Here is a 26946-nt window from a genome sequence, read left to right on the forward strand (position 1 = left end):
ATATCAAAATGTAATAGTCTACTGTGACCTAATATTGAATGATCCCTGTGCGCCGATTAAACATCATTATTGTGAGGGCGCAATATGATTCCAATGCACCCGCGGCACTTCCGTTCCACAGAATGCGATACGCACGAGCTCAGGCAGTGGACTGAGGCAGACACAAAGGAGGTAATTTGCTACTTGGCTAACGTTACTTTTAATATTGAATATTTCTCATGACTTATAAAATACATTGAAGTTCTCTGAGTGTATTCAACTTGTTTAGTATTGGAAAATACGGCTAGTTAACGACCCAAGACACATTTGTGGTGACAGTGCCTGGCTCAGGAAATAAATAACGTTAGCTAACTCAAGCTAGTAACGTTAGCTAAGCTAGCTTCACTGTATGGTGTAAGGTTGTTTGCCAAATAGCTAGTTGGCTAAGTTAAATATCTTTGCATTTTGAAAGGTTGCGATGGGGCGTCGTTAACGTTGATGTAACTGCAGTATTTTGCTAACTTTCTAACTTAACGTTGGCTAAGGTCTGGGCAGTTAAACGGTCGGCTAATAATTGGGGAGGCAGAATCAGAAGGTCGGACGTTTGTGACCAGCGTTAGTTAACCAAACCGGCTAGTCCAAGCAGCTTGACTTGGCACAAGCAATTGCAAACTACTGTAGCCTCTTCGCTCCAGGAGACCTTTAATTTACACACAGGACAATGTGTGAGATCAATGTCTAACGTTTCAGGTCTCCCGGAGCGAAGAGGTTGTATAGCAAATAACTCCAGACCAGAGATACTAGCTAGCAAGCTAACGTTAGTTACTGTGAAGGAGGCCCGAGAATGTTCCCATCAAATGGTGGTTGGCCACACAGACTAACTAGCTGTTGTTCACCACCATGGTTCCATTTGTTCGTTCTGGGGCGGTTTTAGTATTTTCTGAAGGTAGCTAAATTGTCCAATATCATTCATGATCTATTACATTTGGGGAATAATGGAGGCTTGCCATATCAGGGCTGTCCAACTCTAAACTGTCCAACATTGTTTGCGCAACGATTCATATTCACAATATTATTGCCAGGGGGAGGGAGGTGGGTGGCAGCTAGCCAATTACCTCTACTTCAACTGAGCACTAGCCAAGCAGCAAGCTGTGTAGGACTCCCTAACCCAGTGGTTCCCAACCAGGGGTACTTGGCCTATCCACAGGGGGTACTTGAAGACTCATGAGACCATAGGCCTAATGGTAAAATGCACATGAGGGGGTAATTCAGGCGTACTCTGGGCAGAGCAAAATTTGAAAGGTTGGGAACCACTGCCCTAACCTAACGTAGCAGGTGTAAAATAAAACGCCTGAGCGGAGTTCTCACCTCCCGGTTTGAACGGAAAAGGAAGCTAGGTGTAATAAGCTGTATCCCTGAAAACCAGATGCATCAGGTTGTTGGCAATTCCGCTAAGCCTAGGGACTCCCTAAAAACATGCCACTTCGATACAGCTACTACCGGAAGTGACTTTTCCTAGCAGGTTAGGAGAGCATTTTCACTAAACCTTTTCCTAACCATAACCTAATTATCCTAACCTGCTACGTTAATTCTCCTAACCTGCTGCGTAAATTCAGCTAACCTGCTACGAAAAAGACACTTCCGGTCATAGCTGTGTCGAAGTGGCGTGTTTTTAGGTAATCTCAGCAAGCTATGTTGGGGTAGCTATTTTTCCTAGAACGTCTAAGGTGCTCTGTCATAACTGTAACGTTACTTCATTTTGCAAATATCTTGAAAGCAATATAATTTGTCAAAGCAACTTATTTTTTGTTCTTCAACTGCTGCATCATAATCACATTGTAGGTTCCTGCTAATTTCTTGTCCAAACCGGTATGTCGGATGAGGATTCCCGTGTCAGCACCAGTTCGTCATCTTCTTCCTCCAATCAAAACAAACCAAAGGACACACCTTGCAAGAAACGGGAGAGCAAAGCCAGTATGAGCAAGACCTCCAAGCTGCTATCCACCAGCGCGAAGAGGTAACACCCAAACCTCATGAAATATTGGCTGGTTGTCACACACAACACCCACAAAGTGACATTTAGTCAGAGGGGTGGGTTAATCTCCTAGATGATTGTAGCAGCACTAGGATTTTCTCTGTACTTTATTTGTGTTTCAAACTATTCTAGCCTCACTGTATTGGACCAAAATATCTGTGCCATGTTTACTTTCGCAAGTCCATGGCTGAGAAAACAAAGATGTGTAAAGGTATGGCTGGGTAATCAATGATTGATCTGAATGCATGTTTGTTTCTGCAGGATTCAGAAAGAGCTGGCAGATATCACGCTGGACCCTCCGCCAAACTGCAGGTTGGTTTTATTTGAGCTCATCTTCTCTGTTCCAATCTGTCCACAGTGTCTTGCATATTGCCATAGTCAATACGTACAGACGACTCTCAAAACAATAATGATTTGACCACTTATTCATAAAGGCTTGCATTACTTTCTGATGTTTCTCATGTTGTCCCATATGCTGATAAAATAAAGCTACACCCTCTATTTTGATCAAACTGTTTTTACTTGAAATGCCAGGCTGGATTAAGCACAATTTTACATCTCCCACATTGTATTGGATCAGCCTTGTAGTCATGACTCCCTAGATAATTCCCACTACATGTTTAGCATGTACCAAGGATAAAGGCTGATTTGTTCTGAGGAAATCAATATGGGTCATGATACAGAGGCACGTCATCAGTGATTGGTTGTGAATGGAGGCTTCTTTGAAGCTTGAGAGAAAATGTACTGTTCTCTCACTCAATATAAAGCTGTGTGGTCACCAGGTGAGTACAACCCCAAGGGATAATAGGCTCTAAACAGTTTGGCAGAACTGCTACAAACAAGTCTTTTGCAGGTGCAATACTTTTAAGGGACAAGCGATTCATCCATTTTGGGACTTCTGAATTAATGAAATGTACCCATTTGATTCTTGAAGAAGATAACTTATTCTATAACTTTATGAGCTTAGTTCAACTGTTGTACCCTATCAGAACCCAAAATATATAATATTGTTTCACTCCAAGGTTTGTAACACTATATAGCCTCAAAACATGGTTAAAACTATAATTTTGAAATCATGGATGGTCAGTCTCACCATCCATAGCTCTGTCTATGAATTTGAGTGGTTACATTTCTCTAGCCCTATCCCTCAGCTTTTTACCGAAGCAAGGGGGGAGAATGCTTTGTCATTTTTTCAACTGCTGATTGACGCTTTAAGTTATCTGTCCCTTGTGGCAATGAGACGAAGTACACACACACACACACAAATGACCTGAGCCATAACAATAACAAAGAACTTGGTCCGGTTTACGCCAATTAGGGAGACTGTTCTCCTTTGGTTTTCCTGGTGGGTAACGACAAAGGAGTTGGATAAAGCACTTACAGATCTGTGACCAGGCTAATAGTGTAACATAATCTGTAACTTTTTCTCATTTAATTTCAGCGCTGGCCCCAAAGGAGACAACATCTATGAGTGGAGGTCAACCATCCTGGGACCACCGGGCTCTGTTTATGAGGGAGGGGTCTTTTTCCTGGACATCGCCTTCACACCCGACTACCCCTTCAAACCACCCAAGGTACTGGGCAATCGTCAGCTTCCTGTCACTACCTACTCTCTACACCACAAAACAGTCATCTTGGTTTAGTCCCTCGCAATGAATGGGACAGATTTACTTAGCATTGATTTGCGTGTTATTTGGGGTATACACAGCAGAAAATGCGACCGGCGATGATGTTATATTGTTATATTGTGCCTCTGCAAAATTATTGGCACCACAGCAAAAAAAGAAAACAAAAAATGATACTCTTACCAAGACTCACTTTCCAGATGCTAGAGAGCTATTTACATGTGTGCCTCTGTGCGCGTTATGTGCATGTGCGAGTCAGGTCGTTGCCAGAGACAGCAAGGTAGCCTATACAATTTGATAGATAACAACAACACTAACTAAATAGCCAATTCGGAACATAGCTTGTAGCTTGGCTAGTTAGCTCACTAGTTAGTTCGCTAGTTAACTTTTCCGTTCTAAGTTTCATTCCATGTGCTAAAAACAAATCCAAACGCTTCATTGAAATTTGCTCTGAATGAAATTAGATTTTATATGAACTGTTTATGATGTCACATTTGATAATTTCATTAAACTATGGAATTTCTCTTTGTGAATGGTGAAATGAGGATGACTGAATTTCCTCCAGTTTCTAGAACACACCAGGCAGCATATCTACAGTACCAACCATCGCTGCGGTTTGATAGAATTTCCTTGTTAACATGTTGAAGTACTCTCATCAACCACCAAGTGACTCCTCCACTTGGGTGCTAGAACAGTCTATGGATGTGATTTTCTTTCACATTTAGATATTTTCTGCTTCGTGTGTTTAAATGATTCAGTTGTTGACGCTTGAATTAAGTTTGGGACAATACCAGTATCACAATATTTTTTCCATGGCAAAAATGAAAACACGAAGGAGACCAAACTCTTTGGTCCTTTAAAAACCTGCTGTATCTAAAATATTGTGTGCTATAGCTTGGAAAATAAATAAATGTGACTCTGGATGACAACATAATGATGTTTGTTTCCAACATTAGAGCAGTTTTGCTAAATAAATAAAATCTGCTTCATGTTTTGTTTCCTTGCCACGATACTAACGAGTATCGCGAGACTGTTATCATCCCGGCCCTACATGCATTGTCTTTTGCCTCAATAAAGGTTGATCCACTTTAATAAATAGCTATACTGAACAAAAATATAAACGCAACATGCAACAACTTCAACGATTTTACTGAGTTACAGTTCACCTAAGGAAATTAGTCAATTTAAATAAATTATTTAGGCCCTAATCTATGGATTTCACATGACTGGGCAGGGGCGCAGCCATGGGTGGGCCTGGGACGACATAGGCCCACCCACTGGGGAGCTAAGCCCAGCCAATCAGAATGCTTTTTTTTCCCACAAAAGGGCTTTATTATAGACAGAAATGCTCCTCAGTTTCATTAGCTGTCTTGGTGGCTGGTCTCAGACAATCCTGCAGTTGAAGAAGCTAGATGTGGAGGTCCTGGGCTGGCATGGTTACATGTGGTCTGCGGTTGTGAGGCTGGTTGGACGTACTGCCAAATTCTCTAAAACAACATTGGAGGCGGCTTATGGTAGAGAAATGAACATTAAATTATCTGGCAACAGCTCTGGTGGACATTCCTGCAGTCAGCATGGCAATTGCACGCTCCCTCAAAACTTGAGACATTTGTGGCATTGTGTTGTGTGACAAAACTGCACATTTTAGTGGCCTTTTATTGTCCCCAGCACAAGGTGCACCTGTGTAATGATCATGCTGTTTAATCAGCTTCTTGATATGCCACACCTGTCAGGTGGATAGATTATCTTAGCAAAGGAGAAATGCTCACTAAAAGGGATGTAAACCAATTTGTGCACAACATTTGAGAGAGAAGCTTTTTGTGCATATGGAAAATGTCTGGGATCTTTTTATTTCACCTCATGAAACATGGGACCAACACTTTACATGTTGCGTTTATATTTTTGTTCAGTATAGATTTTGATCTAGTGTCTAGCCTTATGTTTAATATGCACATGGCAGGTACGTTATCCGTTTTTTCCTGTTTTGTTTTTCCTCAAGGTAACGTTTCGGACGAGGATCTACCACTGTAACATCAACAGTCAGGGGGTGATCTGTCTGGACATCCTGAAGGACAACTGGAGCCCTGCCCTCACCATCTCCAAGGTGCTGCTGTCCATCTGCTCTCTGCTCACAGACTGTAACCCAGGTAAGTGATCCATCAAACCATGACGGGGAGCCTAACTGGCTTCCTTGTCCCCTTTTACTAGTTTGTCTTCAGATCTGCATCTGTCCCAGGCTGAAAATATTAGTATTCCTGACTCCCGAGAAGGGTCAAATTGAATCTGCAGGTAACATGGTAAATAGCAAATACCGGACCATTTCTTTGGTGTCATTTTGTCCTCAGATATGGAATACTTTAAAAAATATATATTATGGGTAACACTTTGAAGCCCACACACAATGCCTTATAAGTGCATTTATAATTCCTTATGATACCACTGATAGTGCATTATAACACTTGCTATAAGCTGTCCTAACTCATAAGTAGTTATAAAATGCATTGAATTAATCACTTGGAGCAAAGTAATTGTTTCAAGATTCACAACCCTCATCTAACTGTTATTTCCTTCATGTTGTCTTTTCACTTACAGCTGATCCCCTGGTTGGAAGCATCGCCACCCAGTACACAACAAACAGAGCCGAGCATGACAGAACAGCCAAACAGTGGACGAAGCGGTACGCCACATAGGCCCATAGAGCACAGCAGTCTGGGGGGGATTTTTAGTACTTTATTGTCTGGTATATTTTTTGGTTCCTGATTTAAGTTATCTCTGCATATGAAAATAAAGAAAAACAATGAAACAATATGTAATGTCATATATTTTATTAGCGGACTCGCCGTAGGGTACTCCACTGCTTAGCCTATTGCTAATCTCCTGAAATATAGTAAGCTATCCCTAAAATAAAATGCATAAACGGTGCCATAAAAACATTTCACCTTTCGCCAATTCACCTTTTTAATATGGAACTACACTACAGTTGTACCACAATAGCTACAAATCGAAGTAATTTTTTACGGTTTTGATGTCCATGTTTTACTTTTAATAGCATTTAGTTATTGCAAAATAACATTATGGTAATCTCTAACTTGAAAAGCAAATGGTATTTGGTGCTAAAGGAACAGTGCAAGCTCATATACAGTATCTCACAAAAGTGAGTACACCCCTCACATTTTTGTAAATATTTGAGTATATCTTTTCATGTGACAACACTGAAGAAATGACACTTTGCTACAATATAAAGTAGTGAGTGTACAGCTTGTATAACAGTGTACATTTGCTGTCCCCTCAAAATAACCCAACACACAGCCATTAATGTCTAAACCGCTGGCAACAAAAGTGAGTACACCCCTAAGTGAAAATGTCCAAAATGGACCCAATTAGCCATTTTCGTTCCCCGGTGTCATGTGACTCGTTAGTGTTACAAGGTCTCAGGTGTGAATGGGGTGCAGGTGTAGTACATTTGGTGTCATCGCTCTCACACTCCCTCATACTGGTCACTGGAAGTTCAACATGGCACCTCATGGCAAAGAACTCTCTGAGGATCTGAAAAAAAGAATTGTTGCTCTACATAAAGATGGTCTGGGCTATAAGAAGATTGCCAAGACCCTGAAACTGAGCTGCAGCACGGTGGCCAAGACCATATAGCGGTTTAACAGGACAGGTTCCACTCAGAACATGCCTCGCCATGGTCGACCAAAGAAGTTGAGTGCACGTGCTCAGCGTCATATCCAGAGGTTGTCTTTGGGAAATAGAGGTATGAGTGCTGCCAGCATTGCTGCAGAGGTTGAAGGGGTGGGGGGGTCAGCCTGTCAGTGCTCAGACCATACGCCGCACACTGTATCAAATTGGTCTGCATGGCTGTTGTCCCAGAAGGAAGCCTCTTCTAAAGATGATGCACAAGAAAGCCCGCAAACAGTTTGCTGAAGACAAGCAGACTAAGGACATGGATTACTGGAACCATGTCCTGTGGTCTGATGAGACCAAAATAAACTTATTTGGTTCAGATGGTGTCAAGCGTGTGTGGCGGCAACCAGGTGAGGAGTACAAAGACAAGTGTGTCTTGCCTACAGTCAAGCATGGTGGTGGGAGTGACATGGTCTGGGGCTGCATGAGTGCTGCCGGCACTGGGGAGCTACAGTTCATTGATGGAACCATGAATGCCAACATGTACTGTGACATACTGAATCAGAGCATGATCCCCTCCCTTCGGAGACTGGGCCGCAGGGCAGTATTCCAACATGATAATGACCCCAAACACACCTCCAAGATGACCACTGCCTTGCTAAAGAAGCTGAGGGTAAAGGTGATGGACTGGCCAAGCATGTCTCCAGACCTAAACCCTATTGAGCATCTGTGGGGCATCCTCAAACGGAAGGTGGAGGAGTGCAAGGTCTCTAACATCCACCAGCTCCAGTGGCAACCTGTGAAGCTCTGGTGAACTCCATGACCAAGAGGGTTAAGGCAGTGCTGGAAAATGATGGTGGCCACACAAAATATTGACACTTTGGGCCCAATTTGGACATTTTCACTTAGGGGTGTACTCACTTTTGTTGCCAGCGTTTAGACATTAATGGCTGTGTGTTGTACACTGTTATACAAGCTGTACACTCACTACTTTACATTGTAGCAAAGTGTCATTTCTTCAGTGTTGTCACATGAAAAGATATACTCAAATATTTACAAAAATGTGAGGGGTGTACTCACTTTTGTGAGATACTGTACAGTCGTGGTCAAAAGTTTTGAGAATTAAGTATTGGTTCACAAAGTTCGCTGCTCCAGTGTTATGAGATATTTTTGTCAGATGTTACTATGGTATACTGAAGTATAATTACAAGCATTCCATAAGTGTCAAAGGCTTTTATTGACAATTACATTAAGTTTATGCAAAGACTCAATATTTGCAGTGTTGACCCTTCTTTTTCAAGACCTCTGCAATCCGCCCTGGCATGCTTTCAATTAACTTCTGGGCCACATCCTGACTGATGGCAGCCCATTCTTGCATAATCAATGCTTGGAGTTTGTCAGAATTTGTGGGTTTTTGTTTGTCTACCTGCCTCTTGAGGATCGACCTGAGTGGCGCAGTGGTCTAAGGCACTGCATCGCAGTGCTAACTGTGCCACTAGAGATCCTGGTTCGAATCCAGGCTCTGTCGCAGCCGGCCGCGACCGGGAGACTCATGGGCGGCGCACAATTGGGCCAGCGTTGTCCAGGGTAGGGGAGGGAATGGCCGGCAGGGATGTAGCTCAGTTGATAGAGCATGGCGTTTGCAACGCCAGGGTTGTGGGTTCGATTCCCACGGGGGGCCAGTATAAAAAAATATGTATTCACTAACTGTAAGTCGCTCTGGATAAGAGCGTCTGCTAAATGACTAAAATGTAAATGTAAATTCTCAATGGGATTAAGGTCTGGGAGTTTCCTGGCCATGGACCCAAAATGTTGATGTTTTGTTCCCCGAGCCACTTAGTTATCACTTTTGCCTTATGGCAAGGTGCTCCATCATGCTGGAAAAGGCATTGGTCGTCACCAATCTGTTCTTGCATGGTTGGGGTTCAGTCGTTCAGTCTTTTTGTTCTAAATGTTCCATTGCCATACTGGCTGGCAACGTTCTTATCCATTGCTTGCTAGCTAGCCAACTAAGGCTAACTTGCAGTCATGTCAAAAAGTGCAGCCAGAATAACAGCAAAGTAGCCTTTTTGCATTTGTTTAAGCTGTTTTCTAGTGATACATCCATAACAATGAGCTAATGAGGTACGATTTCACCTGGCATAGAAGATGTGCTCACTCGTCAGGACACTGTTGTTCAAAAGAGCTAGCCAACAACACAGCTATTGAGCTAACACAATCACTTCAAACTGAAGCTGGAAAGACTGCAAACTAGCTGCACTTTTTTCAATTGACATTTCTTTGTATATATCCATAAAAATGATGCCAGCTGATTCATGATTTCGACTAGCTGAGAAACGCTGCCTGCCTGTCTGTCTCGTCCCGACTCCCAACACGTTCATTACTATGGGACAGCTAGAGATAGTATTTGAATATTGAAACAATGTTGCAAATGTCGGACAGACAGACAGCAAGGTTTATACAAATCTCCGCTGTTGAAAACTAAATGTTAGTCTAAAAGAATGCATTTTATAGTGGAGATCAAGTTTATAAAGTGTCTGGCTGGGCTGATGAGACAGTGGAACAGAGTAAATAGGCATTTTAAAATAATAGATTTAGCCGGTGGTAATTTGTGGAATTGACACCGGTTGTAATGCGGTTTTAACCAATCAGCATTCAGGATTAGACCCACATGTTGTATAATTCTGAACTATACATATGTTGCATTCCTTCTGTACAATTTCGATGCAATCCAATGAAGGATGGATGATCACAATGCACTGCCTATGGATTCACGTTACGCGTGAGAGCATCTAGAGATTGGCTTGGAGCAGTTACCCAATTATGTTTATCATTGTGTTAAAGGGCCAATGCATACATTTTTATCTCTATCAAATCATTTCTGGGTAACAATTAAGTACCTTACTGTGATTGTTTTCAATTTAAATGGACAAAAACAACTTCTCAGAAAATAGCAATTTCTCAAGCAATAATTTTGGTAGGACTGTTTGGGAGTGGGGAGGTGAAAACGGAAAACTAGCTGTTATTGGCAGAAAAGTTTGGAACTCTCTTGTTTGTTTATTAAGGAATTTACCGCCTGGTGATGTCACCAGGCAGGCCAAAACTCCATCCCACCAAAACAGGCTGGAATGTCAGATGGTCTTTTCAAACAGCTCTTACACTAAAATGGCATTATCGTCATTTTCACAGTATTATTCCAAGCTCATAGTGTTGATATACAGTATGTGTGTGAATATAACAGGACAATCACGTTTTTGAGTGCACTGTGCCTTTAACTCTGCCTCTGGTCTGTGAAAGTGTGTCACTGGGTTAAAGTGTCTCAAGCGCCCAGGCAAGTGGGAGTGGCTGACAACTGGGTCACATGGTTAACACTATTGAGAACATTCAGTACAGAAGAGTCATCAAACAACGGAGTTCATCCTGCGTTTATCATCTTGTTACAGATCTTTAAATATACAAAATCAATTCGGGTTGTATTAGATGCCACAGAATTGTCTCGGAACATTTTGACTGAAAGAAGAGCAGAACTTGTTTTGTTCAGGATACTGACAGTGGAGTGCAGAGAATTATATTAATGCTACAAATATTTACTACAATAATGTCATTGAGACTGAAATAAGAAAAAGTGTTGAGCTTTAGATGATCGACGCTTTGAATTTGAGTTTGTTACAGTGTAACCACTGTGCTACTAACGATAATAGCACTTTGTAATCCTTGAAGAAAACATCCAGTGCACTTTGTGAAACTGGCGAATTATTGACAAGACATTGAGTCAGCATAGGTTGCTTTCTCTTAACGATTCCCGGAATCGAGGAGCCTGCAGACATGGGATCAACCAAGCCTGGTAAGACCGGCTTTATTATCCGTGCTATTACAATGTTACAATGTATCTTGTCACTGTCCAACTCTCGCTACATTGAACAGTTACTTTGTTACAAATGTGTTACTTTGTTACGAATCTAGTGTTACTGTTGCTTTCTAGAAATATTGTGTCGTTCTAAGTATCTGTTCTAGAAAAAAGCTTGTGCAATCTGGCTATTATTAGTTCATATTTTATATAGTTGTGTGCTTTTTATAAGTTGTATATGGAACACAATTAGAAACCTTCTAATAGATTATTTAGCTTTTCTGGTCTACTTATTGTCAAGCCATGTATATGGGTTAGGAATGCCATTGTGCTACGGGGTTTATGTTTTGACACTACAATGTTCTGCTTTGCTTCGCCTCACATGGACCAAGCTGCCTAGCAATGTGCGGATCCTTCTCGACTCTCACTGCTCATTGGTCGAGAAGAGGCTGTGACGCAATCATTGCGTAATTCTGTCCCAGCTCAAGGGCTGTATGCAGGTCCACGTGAGACCACGTGACCTAGATTTGCTCTTAGACATGACAGCTCCACACGTGGGTGGGTTTTGGAAGCGAATAGTCATAGCTGGTTAGGTAATCATGGCCAGGTTTTCGAGAGCATGAACTACATTTATGACTACATAGTAGATCATAAATGTTGATTTAGTGTCTGAGCCTCCTGTACCCAAAGCAACAGGTGTATTATTTTCCCTAGCTGGGCTTATTTAGCCCATATTCAAGCTTTTGGTTTAATAATGTCAACATTCTTATGTAATAACGTGACATAACACCAATGACTACAGGAATAACTTTGCTTTTGACAGAAACAAAAATATGATATATTATTATGCCCTGTCAAGCAAAAGAGCAGTAACTGCTCATAAATTGAAACGTAGAAAAATGACTTCAGCGTTTTTTAATTGTCAAATGAGTTGTAGTCAGATCATTGGAGATGTTGTCTTTTCTCCGTTTATTTTGTATTCATATTGACCCTGACCTTTGACATTATCTCTGTATTCAGATTGACCCCGACCTCTGACATTATCTCTGTATTCATATTGACCCTGACCTCTGACATTATCTCTGTATTCATATTGACCCTGACCTCTGACATTATCTCTGTATTCATATTGACCCTGACCTCTGACATTATCTTTGACCCTGGACGGCAGTTACTGCCTTCTTGCTTGGTACACCCACTGGAATGACCATTTTTTAAAACACAAACTTGTGTTCATACATTTATTTGTATGTGGCTGTCAGTGTCATATAGTTTGATACTTGTTTCAACAGGCAACAATAAATAATGCTAAGGTAAACCATAGTAACTGCAGCCCAAAGCTTAGTGATTCAAGGTAAAAAGCAGTAACTGAGGTGAGCGATTGCAGTTGCTGCTTTTTTCCTTGGTTTCACTAACTTTTTCCAGCTACTGCAAACATGACGTCCCATTTGATCCGAAACAATTTTGTCCACACGATAAAGCATGTATTTAGTGTATCAAAAATGTCCACTCATTTTTGACCAAATGTGCAGTTACTGCTCTTTTGCTTTGTAGAGGGCAGTATTATTCAATTTAATATATTATAGAAGAACTGAGAAACCCAACCCCAACCTAGATGGAATAGAAATGTTAAAGCGCATACAAATGATGACAGAAACACGTTTTTTTTTTACACTTTAAAGTGTCATGTTTTGACGGTACACCATTAAGTAATTTAGGTAAAATGGAAGATATTTGTGATTTTTATTAGGTTTCGGTGTATCATGTAACACACCTTATCACCCTGTGCCCAAAAGTCTTCAAATAAAGTGTTTTTGTTCATAATTTCTGTTCAATAATGGTGACATGTATGACCCTGGCTGGGACTGCAGGCTTTGCTGTACTATTTAGGATAACTGTACACACCCATAGAGCCGGCTTGTAATGTAACAGTGGTGTTATTCAATCGCCAGGCATGAGGTAGTAAAAGCAGGTCAAACACCAGGATGAATGAAGGAAGGGGGGAAACGGTCTGGCATAAGTCCTGCTCTATATTGGGTGTGGCAAGGGCAAACAGGCAGATGTTTTATCAGATTTTATGGTTTATATTATGTTTATATATGGTTTATTATTTACCTTTGACCCAGTTGGTCCAATTCCATCACTATTATAACCTTACTCTGACTTACAATTGGGTAAAAACATAGAATAAAACTTTGTGTCCCTCTTACTACGACATCAATATTATGTTTTTGTTATGACGTAAATTTGACTTAATTCCACTAACCTTGTGGTTTTTTCCTTCTCCCCTCAGGTGGTGTAATAGCCTACATCTCTTCTGGCTCCGCCTCCAGCCCGGAGTCCTGTTTGAGTGACAGCTGCAGCAGCGGCTACCTGTGCTCCTCTTCGCCTCATCCCTCACTGCCAAGCCGGGCAGTAGGAATCATGGTGGACATCGCCCGCCCTACCACAGCCAAGCACCCACGTAGCCACGGCACAGAGAAGACTGGGCGATCCACCTCCACCAAGAGCAGCATCACCAGTGAGTGTATTTCAGTCCTGGAAATCCATTCAGTATGGCAAGGATACTAGATATATTCAAAATGGCAAAGGATAGGAAATGAATTGTATGAGTTGCCACACTATTCTCAAGTCTACATGTGTCATCCTCATGTACAGGTGGAATAGTACAGTTGTTAGAGAGGTATGAATTAGTAGTAACATTGGTGTGTGTTTTTCCTTACAGAGATCAATGGCATAGTGTTGTTGTGTAAAGTGTGCGGCGACGTGGCCTCAGGGTTCCACTATGGCGTCCATGCCTGCGAGGGCTGCAAGGTAAGACTAGTCCTGACTGCTTCTCATGGAATGCCACACTGCTAGTCCTAGGTTTCATTCATGTTATTCAATGGCTCTGTGTCATAAGTGTTTTAACAGTGCCATTAGTGTTTTAACTGGGTAATAACCGTGCACAAACAATGTTTTATGTTATTATTCTCAGGGTTTCTTCAGGAGGAGCATCCAGCATAACATCCAGTATAAGAAGTGTTTGAAGATGGAGAGCTGCACCGTCATGAGGATCAACAGGAACCGCTGTCAGCAGTGCCGCTTCAAGAAGTGTCTGGCTGTGGGCATGTCTAGAGACTGTGAGTCTCCACTTTTACATGTACATAGAAAATAATAACTTAATTTTTCCCATATGGAAATACAATGGTTAATGGGGGTGAGGAGTTTCCTTTTAGAAGTTTGATGGATTGACTGACTGTAGGGATATTTGAGCCCTTATTAGTGATATATGTACTAATGTGTGTTATTTTTGATTGCCTTCTCCAGCTGTTAGGTTTGGCCGCATCCCAAAGAGGGAGAAGCAGCGCATGCTGCTGGAGATGCAGAACGCCATGAACAACATGATGAACAACAACAGCCAGCTCCACAGTATGCTCCACGGCACCCAGAGTCCACCCCGCCCCATGGAAGGGCTCCCCAATGACGGCAGCTCCTCTTCCTCCTCCTCATCTATCTCGTCTTCATCAGGCTCCAACCCTTCCTCACCCCGTTCCGCTCAAGACTCCATGGAGACCAGCTCTGCCTCTTCCTGTTCGTCGGATGACGAGGTTCCTCCTTCCAGGGTGTGTCACCAGGGCACATTCACATACCGCCGTGAGCAGCGACAGTCCATCAAAGAGGAACCGGACGAGTCACCTTCGCCGGTCGCCAGGGAAACTGAAAAAGACAGGAGAGACAGCTGTGTGGAGGAACCGCGGGAGAGCTGGAACCGCTGCAATGAAGACGCCATCGCCAGGGGTTACCAACCTAGTTGCAACAGCTATCAACACGTCACCAACGGTCTCTACCGGGAAGAGAGAGTTGTTTACCAGCAGCGGCCTCCGCAACTAAACGGCGCCCCCAGCCTCCATCACAGGACCCTCAACACAATGCACAACGCACAGACCGTCTCCAATGGTTACAGTGGACCATCATACAGCCTACAGGACCACAGGACAAACTTGGTGAGTGTCCTTTTATCATTTAATTTGCCTTTATTGAAAGATTGAGGAAATTATGAGATTGAAAGTCTTTACAAAATGTTACAGTAGAAATGCATTGTATACTGCACACCTGAAATTACACCATAACCATGCCTAAAGCACACATAGAAAATACCTAAAAAGCCCTATCCTCTAAATCCCCTCCATCTTGTTTCTTCTGCATTATTGCTCCTGTATCCTGTTTTCCATTGCTGAGGGCCCTGTTCTCTACTCTTGTCACCCCAGGTCACTCCCAGTCTCTATGTGGACCCCCGCCAGCGCAGCCAGGAGATATGGGAGGAGTTCTCTCTGAGTTTCATCCCGGCCGTGCGCGAGGTGGTGGGGTTTGCCAAGAGCATCCCGGGCTTCCGAGACCTCTCAGAGGACGACCAAGTCAGCCTGCTCAAAAACGGAACGTTTGAGGTAAGAATCCCTGGACTATCTGATAACAAAAATAGATATTTCCCACCTCTTGCTGTCGTGTTCCAAATGAACATTGCACTCTCTTTAACTCTGAGTGTTGAGTTGAATATAGTACAGTCTGTAGATATGTTATGGTAGAGTATCAGTGTATTTTAACTCAACATTGAACTCTCTCTAACCCAGTTAGGTGTGCATTATCACTGTTGAATTCTGCCGGGATGTTGTCCAGTGCTAGACACCATAAATCCCTGTTCTAACACACAGTCTCTCCTCCCTCTCTCTCTCCAGGTGCTTATGGTGCGCTTCGCTTCGCTGTTCGACATGGCCGAGCGCACGGTGACCTTCCTGACGGGGAAGTGTTACAGCTTGGAGCTGCTGCGCTCGCTGCGGGCCGGGGAGCTGCTCACCTCCATGTGTGACTTCAGCGAGAAGCTGGCCGCTCTGCAGCTGGACAAGGATGAGATGAGCCTCTTCATTGCCGTCGTCCTCGTCTCCGCCGGTAAATAACACTGTCCCTGTAAACAGTGGCCTTGTAAAACACAGTGCCCTTTTAAACACGCTGTAATTGTAAACACACTGTCCTCATGTCGCTGGCTGGCTGTCCTCTGGCTGACTTGTTGGCTGGCTGGCTGTCCTCTGGCTGACTGGTTGGCTGGCTGTCCTCTGGCTGACTTGTTGGCTGGCTGGCTGTCCTCTGTCTGACTGGTTGGCTGGTTGTCCTCTGGCTGACTGGTTGGCTGGCTGTCCTCTGGCTGACTGGTTGGCTGGCTGGCTGACTGTATTATGGTTCTGCGTCTAAAATTGCACCCTATTCCCTATATAGTGGTTCTGTGTCTAAAATGGCACCCTATTCCCTATATAGTGCACTACTTTGGTCAAAAGTGACATTTAAACGCAGTCCTGTACATACCATTCAGCCACTGGTGTTAACAAACACACAATAATTATGTGTACGATGAAACCCAAAGGCTTCTTTGATACTGACTGTTCTTATGCTCTGTTCTGTGATCAGATCGTTCGGGGATCCAGGACTTGAAGTCAGTGGAGGCGCTGCAGGACACGCTGATCCGAGCGCTGCGTAGTCTGATCATGAAGAACCACGCCAACGAGACTACCACCTTCACCAAGCTGCTGCTGAAGCTGCCCGAGCTGCGCTCCCTCAACAACATGCACTCTGAAGAACTGCTGGCCTTCAAAGTGCACTCATAATGGGGCACTCACAATAGGGCTCATCTGACTCCTAAATACCCTCCTTCCACACTTTAAAACCAGGACTGACCTCCTCTGCCACTCCTATACCAGGACCTAGGGGAGACCTTGGGGACCTACTGTTTGCAGTCGACGAACTCAGTGTATTTCTCCAAAATGTAGTGAGAAGTTATTTTGGACTATGTTGAAAGGGACAAAGGTCAGAGAAGAGAAGATACTGTACTCTATTCATAGGAGATGCCTATGATGGCTATGAACAAGTGTGTGTGTGAGAGGCTTGTAGTTTTGCCAAGTTAGAGGCACCTTTCTATTTTTAAAGAAAAATATGAAGAAATACTATACAGGCTTTTTGAAATGAAGAAGTGCAGAACTACTTGGTTTTGTTAAAGCCATTTAATTCCAAAGTGTATTGCTCACGAGCAGTGTGAATGTGATGATTATGCTATCTATTGGATGTTTCAAACGATGCGCAATATCAATTGGTCACTGTTTTCAACCCAATATATGTTTGATAAAAGCCCTCAAGACTCAATGTAAACATCTATCTATCAGAAAGAATGCTTGATGAATCAGATGATTGCTGCTATTGCATGGCTATCCTTAAGTGAACAACTTGATGTTGTCGTGCCCAACCCTCTGAGGAAGGAGTCATTTCTTTATTTTTGAATTGTTCAACTGCATTGTCATCTTTACTGTCCTTTGTGGACATAGGGTATTTAATTAGTCTGAATATTTTGAATATTTTATTTTTGCAAGTCTTTGACAGCTGCTTCTACCATGCCTCCTTCTGGGGAGTTGTTGATAGTACACCTTTTCAGCAACACAACTTTGCACAATGTGTTGTGGACTGTCAACCTCCAAAGATGCCAGCACAGACCCACACAGATGCCAGCACAGACCCACATCATGTGTGCATAATGTAAACATGATGATACTGAAGTGTTCCTTAACGGATTTCCCACCTTCCTCACAGTGAGGAGTTACTCGGGTGGTTTTTACTTTACCTCCTGGCATTTTGGCACAGCACATGACTTTGCAACTGAAATCATTTCCCATCTGTTGTTTTTTGGGAATGTCTATATTTGTCTCCTTTTACTGACAAGATTGCAATTTGTAAATAAATTATGTATATCTATCAGATAAATATATAAATAGTATAAATAAATACAAGTGAAGTTATTTACGGTCTTGAGTTTTTTTTGTGTGCAATATGTTTGAACTCATTTGGTAATAATATGTCTATAATATTGTCTAATATTAGCATCCATGAGGGGTAAAGCACTAAGAACTGTACTTATATGGTTAGTTACATTGCGATATCATTTGTAGAGGTACCGTTATTGTATAGTGATTTTCAATATTACAAACCAGGTCCAATTAATTGGCTTAAAGCACAGGTGTCAAACTCATTCCAAGGAGGGCTGAGTGTCTGCGGGTTTTCGCTCCTCCCTTGTACTTGATTGATGAATTAAGGTCACTAATTAGTAAGGAACTCCACACACCTGTTTGTCTAGGGCTTAATTGAAAGGAAGAACCAAAAACCTACAGTTTTGAATGAGTTTGACGCCCCTTGCTTAAAGTCACTTAAAGTAGATGTCCAAGATGGCGTAGTAGTGCAGTTGTGTTTTTATCGTATGTCTGTAAATAGCCTGTAAATACCCTATTTTTCTGTATTTTTCATACATATTTCCCTATCAGACTTTTCATCCTTCTACAAAATATACTTTCCTGCAACCCGCCTCACTCAATGTGGAACGGATTCTATTATTGACTTACCTTTATCTAGAATCTAGAATCTCCAGTTGAAACTAGCTAGCCAGCTAACTAGCTACTTGCTATTAGCCACAGCTAGCGGTATTTCACCCAGAACATTGGATTTTTTTCTGCGGGATTAATTTTAATCACTGGACATTAATCACCGGATATTCGGCCAGTCTGCACAGCGCGTTATCGACCCAGAACATATCAGTTTTTCCGCCGGAATCACTGAATCACTGGACCTTTAACTCCGGATTCATCGCTACCAGCTAGCTACAACAAAACGGACGCTGTGGTCTGGCTAATCATCCTGAGCTAGGCCCATCTCCCGGCTATCTACCTCTCTGTCAACCGGACGGGACCACCTAGTGTTGACACGGAGCCCCGCCGATCCTACACGACTGGTCTGCCGACGAAATCGTCTGATGTGGTTACGACGTTAACCACGAAGATTCCATCCATCTGCTAGCCCCGGCCCGCTAGCACACGCTAGCCGTGGCCTCTTACTCACTAGTCCTTTACCACCGGACCTTATGATAACTCAGCTATACAGCTGATGTCTGCTGGACTGTTCCTTTTTACGGTACTACATCCTGTTTATGTTTAGCCTCAGCCCAAACATGGTTAGTTTATTGTTGTTTCGGTTATTTCTAATTGTACTATATCACTGTAGACCCCCCAGCCTAGCTAAACCTGCCTTAGATAGCTCCTTTGCCCCTCCCCCTATACACGCGGAGACCGACTCAATTGATGCCTCCAGCGATGCTATCTCTTTCATTGTTACCCAACGCTTAGGTTTACCTCCACTTTACTCATATCCTTCCATATCCTTGTCTGTACATAATGCCCTGAATCTTTTCTATAACACCCGGAAATCTGCCCCCTTTATTCTATGTACCCAACGCACTAGAAGACCAGTTCTTAAAGCCTTTAGCCGTATCCTTATTCTAGTCCTCCTCTGTTCCTCTGGTGATGTAGAGGCTAACCCAGGCCCTGCAGCCCTCAGTATCACTCCTACTCCCCAGGCGCTATCATTTGATGACTTCTGTAATCGCAAAAGTCTTGGTTTCTTGCACATAAATATCAGAAGTCTACTTCCTAAGTTTGAGTTATTCACTGCGTTAGCACACTCTGCCAACCCTGATGTTCTAGCAGTGTCTGAATCCTGGCTCAGGAAGGCCACCAAAAATTCTGAAATTTCCATCCCCAACTATAACATTTTCCGTCTAGATAGAACTGCCAAAGGGGGTGGAGTTGCAATCTACTGTAGAGATAGCCTACAGAGCTCTATCATACTATCCAGGTCTGTGCCCAAACAGTTTGAGCTTCTACTTCTAAAAATCCACCTTTCCAGAAATAAGTCTCTCACTGTTGCTGCTTGCTACAGACCCCCCTCAGCCCCCAGCTGTGCCCTGGACACCATATGTGAATTGATTGCCCCCCATTTATCCTCAGAGTTTGTACTGCTTGGTGACCTAAATTGGGATATGCTTAATACCCCAGCCATCCTACAATCCAAGCTAGATGCCCTCAACCTCACGCAAATTATCAACGAACCTACCAGGTACAACCCTAAATCCGTAAACATGGGTACCCTCATAGATATCATCCTGACTAACATACCCTCTAAATACACCTCAGCTGTCTTCAACCAGGATCTCAGCGATCACTGCCTTATTGCCTGCGTCCGTAACGGGTCCGCGGTCAAACGACCACCCCTCATCACTGTCAAACGCTCCCTAAAACACTTTAGCGAGCAGGCCTTCCTAATTGACCTGGCCCAGGTATCCTGGATGGATATAGATCTCATTCCGTCAGTAGAGGATGCCTGGTTGTTCCTTAAAAGTAATTTCCTCTCAATCTTAAATAAACATGCCCCATTCAAAAAATACAGAACTAAGAACCGATATAGCCCCTGGTTCTCCTCAGACTTGACTGCCCTTGACCAGCACAAAAACATCCTGTGGCGTACAGCATTAGCATCAAATAGCCCCCGCGATATGCAACTTTTCAGGGAAGTTAGGAACCAATATACACAAGCAGTCAGGAAAGCAAAGGCTAACTTTTTCAAACAGAAATTTGCATCCTGTAGCACTAACTCCAAAAAGTTTTGGGACACTGTAAAGTCCATGGAGAATAAGAGCACTTCCTCCCAGCTGCCCACTGCACTGAGGCTAGGAAACACTATCACCACCGATAAATCTACAATAATCGAGAATTTCAACAAGCATTTTGCTACAGCTGGCCATGCTTTCCATCTGGCTACCACTAACCCGGCCACCAACTCTGCACCCTCTGCTGCAACTTGCCCATGCCCCCCCCGCTTCTCCTTCACACAAATTCAGACAGCTGATGTTTTGAAAGCGCTGCAAAATCTGGACCCCTACAAATCAGCTGGGCTAGACAATCTGGACCCTTTCTTTCTAAAACTAGCCGCCGAAATTGTCGCAACCCCTATTACTAGTCTGTTCAACCTCTCTTTCATAACGTATGAGATCCCCAGAGATTGGAAAGCTGCCGCGGTCATCCCCCTCTTCAAAGGGGGTGACACTCTAGATCCAAACTGCTACAGACCTATATCCATCCAGACCTATATCCATCCTGCCCAAGTTAACAAACAGATCACCGACCATTTCGAATACCACCGTACCTTCTCCGCTATGCAATCCGGTTTCCGAGCTGGTCACGGGTGCACTTCAGCCACGCTCAAGGTCCTAAACGATATTATAACCGCGATTGATAATAGACAGTACTGTGCAGCCGTCTTCATCGACCTGGCCAAGGCTTTCGACTCTGTCAACCACCGCATTCTTATTGGCAGACTAAATAGCCTTGGTTTCTCAAATGACTGCCTCGCCTGGTTCACCAACTACTTCTCAGATAGAGTTCAGTGTGTCAAATCGGAGGGCCTGTTGTCTGGACCTATGGCAGTCTCTATGGGGGTGCCACAGGGTTCAATTCTTGGGCCGACACTTTTCTCCGTGTATATCAATGATGTCGCTCTTGCTGCTGGTGACTCTCAGATCCACCTCTACGCAGACGACACCATTTTGTATACATCTGGCCCTTCATTGGACACTGTGTTAACAAACCTCCAAACGAGCTTCAATGCCATACAACAATCCTTCAGTAGCCTCCAACTGCTCTTAAACACTAGTAAAACTAAATGCATGCTTTTCAATCGAACGCTGCTGGCAGCCGCCCACCCGACTAGAATCACCACTCTCGACGGGTCTGACCTAGAGTATGTGGACAACTACAAATACCTAGGTGTCTGGTTAGACTGTAAACTCAACTTCCAGACTCACATAAAGAATCTCCAATCCAAAGTTAAATCTAGAATCGGCTTCCTATTTCGCAACAAAGTCTCCTTCACTCATGCTGCCAAACATGCCCTCGTAAAAGTGACTATCCTACCGATCCTTGACTTCGCCGATGTCATTTACAAAATAGCCTCCAACACTCTACTCAGCAAATTGGATGTAGTCTATCACAGTGCCATCCGTTTTGTCTCCAAAGCCCCATACACTACCCACCACTGTGACCTGTACGCTCTTGTTGGCTGGTCCTCACTACATGTTCGTCGTCAAACCCACTGGCTCCAGGCCATCTATAAATCACTGCTAGGCAAATCCCCGCCTTATCTTAGCTCATTGGTCACCATAGCAGCACCCACCCGTAGTCTGCGCTCCAGCAGGTATATCTCACTGGTCATTCCCAAAGCCAACACCTCCTTTGGCCGCCATTCCTTCCAGTTCTCTGCTGCCAATGACTGGAACGAATTGCAAAAATCTCTGAAGCTGGAGACTCTTATCTCCCTCAATAACTTTAAGCATCAGTTGTCAGAGCACCTTACCGATCACTGCACCTGTACACAGCCCATCTGAAATTAGCCCACCCAACTACCTCATCCCCATATTGTTATTTATTTTGCTCTTTTGCACCCCAGTATCTCTATTTGCACATAATCTCTTGCACATCTAGCATTCCAGTGTTAATACTATTGTAATTATTCTGCACTATAGCCTATTTATTGCCTTACCTCCATAACTTGCTACATTTGCACACACTGTATATATATTTTCTGTTGTATTTTTGACTTTATGTTTTTTACCCCATATGTAACTCTGTGTTGTTTTTATTGCACTACTTTGCTTTATCTTGGCCAGGTCGCAGTTGTAAATGAGAACCTGTTCTCAACTGGCTTACCTGGTTAAATAAAGGTGAAATAAAAAATAATTAAAAAAAACACCCAACTCTGTAACCACGTGGATCTGAAATGCAGTGACTAGGTTCCTCCACAAGGGTATGCTGTCCACACATTTTTATGTCGTACAACTATTTCCATGTTGAAAACTGATATCAATACGTTTATTTTTGTAATACAATGTCCAACAACATCAGCAGAGGAGCTGCACTGTGACCGACAGAAGTGGAGTCTTTGTAACGGATGCGTGAGTGTAAGGTAAGTACAAAGTACACTTATTTCAATAAAATTCTGCCTGAAGAAGCAATAATGAGCATTGGGGTATACCGCCAGGGGTATATGTGGTTCTGAGTCTGGAGGGCTGACCACTACGTTAGACTCCGGCACAATGGGCATCAAGTCTGTCCTAGAATAACACATTTCATTTCAGTGTGCTCAGAGAATGATGTTTTACACATAGTATCAACAGGGATTGTGCCCCACACAGTTTTTAGCGTAAAGATTTGAATAAATATTTCCTTACCAAATTCTAGAGAGCTATTGGTTGACTTTTGTTTTTCATTTGTATAGTGTCCTGAATAGTTGTCCAGCACCAGCTAGCTAGATCATGGACATACAGGCTTTCCTAGAGTTTCTCTCACCACTGTTGAATTAAAGGGATACTTACATTTAAAAAAATACCAGCATTAGCATTATTGGGCTAAAACAATGTATCTTATAACCTCAAAGTATCTTGAAACATTGTAGTTGATGTTTGTGTATGGTGGGTCACATCCTACAGGCCTTAGTTTTATCACACCTGGACTACTGTCCAGTTATATGGTCAAGTGTCACAAAGAAGAACATAGGCAAATTACAGTTGGCCCAGAACAGAGAAGCACGGCTGGTCCTTAGATGTACACGGAGGGCTAAATATCAATTACATGCATGTCAATCTCTCCTGGCTCAAAGTAGAGGGGAGATTGACTGCATCACTACTTGTCTTTGTGAGTGGTATTGACATGTTTAAAGCATCTGTTCAAACAGCTAACACACAGCTCAGACACCCATACATACCCCACAAGACATGCCACCAGGGGTCTCTTCACAGTCCCCAAGTCTAGAACAGACTCTGGGAAAATCACAGTACTTGCGTCCTACCTGACCGGTTGCTCCTACCAAGTGGCGTGGCGAGAAGCTGTCTCCGCACCACGTGCTCTCACAACTGGTGTCCCCCAGGGCTCAGTTCTAGGCCCTCTCCTATTCTCGCTATACACCAAGTCACTTGGCTCTGTCATATCCTCACATGGCCTCTCCTATCATTGCTACGCAGACGACACACAACTAATCTTCTCCTTTCCCCCTTCTGATAACCAGGTGGCGAATCGCATCTCTGCATGTCTGGCAGACATATCAGTATGGATGACGGATCACCACCTCAAGCTGAACCTTGGCAAGACGGAGCTGCTCTTCCTCCCGGGGAAGGACTGCCCGTTCCATGATCTCGCCATCACGGTTGACAACTCCGTTGTGTCCTCCTCCCAGAGTGCGAAGAGCCTTGGCGTGACCCTGGACAACACCCTGTCGTTCTCCGCTAACATCAAGGCTCTACAACATTCGGAGAGTACGACCCTGCCTTACACAGGAAGCGGCACAGGTCCTAATCCAGGCACTTGTCATCTCCCGTCTGGATTACTGCAACTCGCTGTTGGCTGGGCTCCCTGCCTGTGCCATTAAACCCCTACAACTCATCCAGAATGCCGCAGCCCGTCTGGTGTTCAACCTTCCCAAGTTCTCTCACGTCAACCCGCTCCTCCGCACACTACACTGGCTTCCAGTTGAAGCTTGCATCTGCTACAAGACCATGGTGCTTGCCTACGGAGCTGTGAGGGGAACGGCACCTCCGTACCTTCAGGCTCTGATCAGTCCCTACACCCAAACGAGGGCATTGCATTCATCCACCTCTGGCCTGCTGGCTCCCCTACCTCTGCTGAAGCACAGTTCCCGCTCAGCCCAGTCAAAACTGTTCGCTGCTCTGGCACCCCAATGGTGGAACAAGCTCCCTCACGACGCCAGGACAGCGGAGTCAGTCACCACCTTCCGGAGACATTTGAAACCCCACCTCTTTAAGGAACACCTGGGATAGGATAAAGTAATCCTTCTAAACCTCGTCCCCAGGCTAATTGCTAGAGCTGGCTGGTGGACGAGACTACCCCTGACCTGACGTGACCTGCAATAACCTCATCTCACCTTCTACACACTAAAAACAAATGGTTCTTTATAGTGCCAAATAAGGCTTATTTGGCTTGTAACCACAGCGGAACCCTTTTTGGTGCTATATGGAACCTTTTTGAAAAGTTTCTATAAAGTACCATGCTCATCGGTTTTTTATTCTGGTTTAATAGCCATATTATATTGTTAAAATTATGTAGGTTTTAATATTGTGTTAATTAACCAGTTGAATCAGGTGTGCTAGCTCTGGAACGGCTGGGGGTCCCTGAGGAAAGAATTGAGAACTATTGACTTAGTCAACCGTTCTCAATTGACACAAGGCCATACGTGAGTCTTTCACAAGACATCCTCACTGTGGTCTGGCTAATCATCCTGAGCCAGGCCCATCTCCCGGCTATCTACCTCTCTGTCAACCGGACGGGACCACCTAGTGTTGACACGGAGCCCCGCCGATCCTACACGACTGGTCTGCCGACGAAATCGTCTGATGTGGTTACGACGTTAACCGCGAAGATTCCATCCATCTGCTAGCCCTGGCCCGCTAGCACACGCTAGCCGTGGCCTCTTACTCACTAGTGCTTCACCACCGGACCTTATGATAACTCAGCTATACAGCTGATATCTGCTGGACTGTTCCTTTTTACGGTACTACATCCTGTTTATGTTTAGCCTCAGCCCAAACATGGTTAGTTTATTGTTGTTTCGGTTATTTCTAATTGTACTATATCACTGTAGACCCCCCAGCCTAGCTAAACCTGCCTTAGATAGCTCCTTTGCCCCTCCCCCTATACACGCGGAGACCGACTCAATTGATGCCTCCAGCGATGCTATCTCTTTCATTGTTACCCAACGCTTAGGTTTACCTCCACTTTACTCATATCCTTCCATATCCTTGTCTGTACATAATGCCCTGAATCTTTTCTATAACACCCGGAAATCTGCCCCCTTTATTCTATGTACCCAACGCACTAGAAGACCAGTTCTTAAAGCCTTTAGCCGTATCCTTATTCTAGTCCTCCTCTGTTCCTCTGGTGATGTAGAGGCTAACCCAGGCCCTGCAGCCCTCAGTATCACTCCTACTCCCCAGGCGCTATCATTTGATGACTTCTGTAATCGCAAAAGTCTTGGTTTCTTGCACATAAATATCAGAAGTCTACTTCCTAAGTTTGAGTTATTCACTGCGTTAGCACACTCTGCCAACCCTGATGTTCTAGCAGTGTCTGAATCCTGGCTCAGGAAGGCCACCAAAAATTCTGAAATTTCCATCCCCAACTATAACATTTTCCGTCTAGATAGAACTGCCAAAGGGGGTGGAGTTGCAATCTACTGTAGAGATAGCCTGCAGAGCTCTATCATACTATCCAGGTCTGTGCCCAAACAGTTTGAGCTTCTACTTCTAAAAATCCACCTTTCCAGAAATAAGTCTCTCACTGTTGCTGCTTGCTACAGACCCCCCTCAGCCCCCAGCTGTGCCCTGGACACCATATGTGAATTGATTGCCCCCCATTTATCCTCAGAGTTTGTACTGCTTGGTGACCTAAATTGGGATATGCTTAATACCCCAGCCATCCTACAATCCAAGCTAGATGCCCTCAACCTCACGCAAATTATCAACGAACCTACCAGGTACAACCCTAAATCCGTAAACATGGGTACCCTCATAGATATCATCCTGACTAACATACCCTCTAAATACACCTCAGCTGTCTTCAACCAGGATCTCAGCGATCACTGCCTTATTGCCTGCGTCCGTAACGGGTCCGCGGTCAAACGACCACCCCTCATCACTGTCAAACGCTCCCTAAAACACTTTAGCGAGGAGGCCTTCCTAATTGACCTGGCCCAGGTATCCTGGATGGATATATATCTCATTCCGTCAGTAGAGGATGCCTGGTTGTTCCTTAAAAGTAATTTCTTCTCAATCTTAAATAAACATGCCCCATTCAAAAAATACAGAACTAAGAACCGATATAGCCCCTGGTTCTCCTCAGACTTGACTGCCCTTGACCAGCACAAAAACA

General features: G+C 43.8%; 2 protein-coding genes across 3 annotated transcripts; both read left to right on the plus strand.

The window, feature by feature from the left end:
* Window positions 1–84: 84 nt before the first annotated feature.
* On the plus strand, window positions 85–6423 carry LOC311120852 (ubiquitin-conjugating enzyme E2 E1-like; the record flags this gene model as incomplete). 2 transcript variants are annotated; one of them, XM_084157900.1, is made up of 6 exons in its annotated part: window positions 85–171; window positions 1863–1996; window positions 2276–2326; window positions 3456–3588; window positions 5639–5786; window positions 6232–6423. In XM_084157900.1, 6 exons carry the CDS (start codon window positions 85–87, stop codon window positions 6327–6329), a joined length of 651 nt encoding a protein of 216 aa, XP_084014026.1. In that variant the 3' UTR covers window positions 6330–6423. The 2 variants fall into 2 exon arrangements, with proteins under 2 accessions (XP_084014026.1, XP_084014025.1); XM_084157899.1 differs by having other exon boundaries at window positions 90–171; window positions 1822–1996.
* A 4229-nt stretch (window positions 6424–10652) lies between these two features.
* Window positions 10653–17928, plus strand: LOC311126602 (nuclear receptor subfamily 1 group D member 2-like). The gene is made up of 8 exons (XM_084158539.1): window positions 10653–11110; window positions 13407–13634; window positions 13839–13927; window positions 14091–14235; window positions 14423–15099; window positions 15364–15540; window positions 15829–16039; window positions 16553–17928. Exons 1-8 carry the CDS (start codon window positions 11092–11094, stop codon window positions 16747–16749), a joined length of 1743 nt encoding a protein of 580 aa, XP_084014665.1. The 5' UTR covers window positions 10653–11091; the 3' UTR covers window positions 16750–17928.
* Window positions 17929–26946: the final 9018 nt, after the last annotated feature.

The sequence above is a fragment of the Coregonus lavaretus genome (genome assembly GCF_964263955.1).
Source record: "Coregonus lavaretus genome assembly, chromosome: 3".
Taxonomy (NCBI): Eukaryota; Metazoa; Chordata; class Actinopteri; order Salmoniformes; family Salmonidae; genus Coregonus; species Coregonus lavaretus.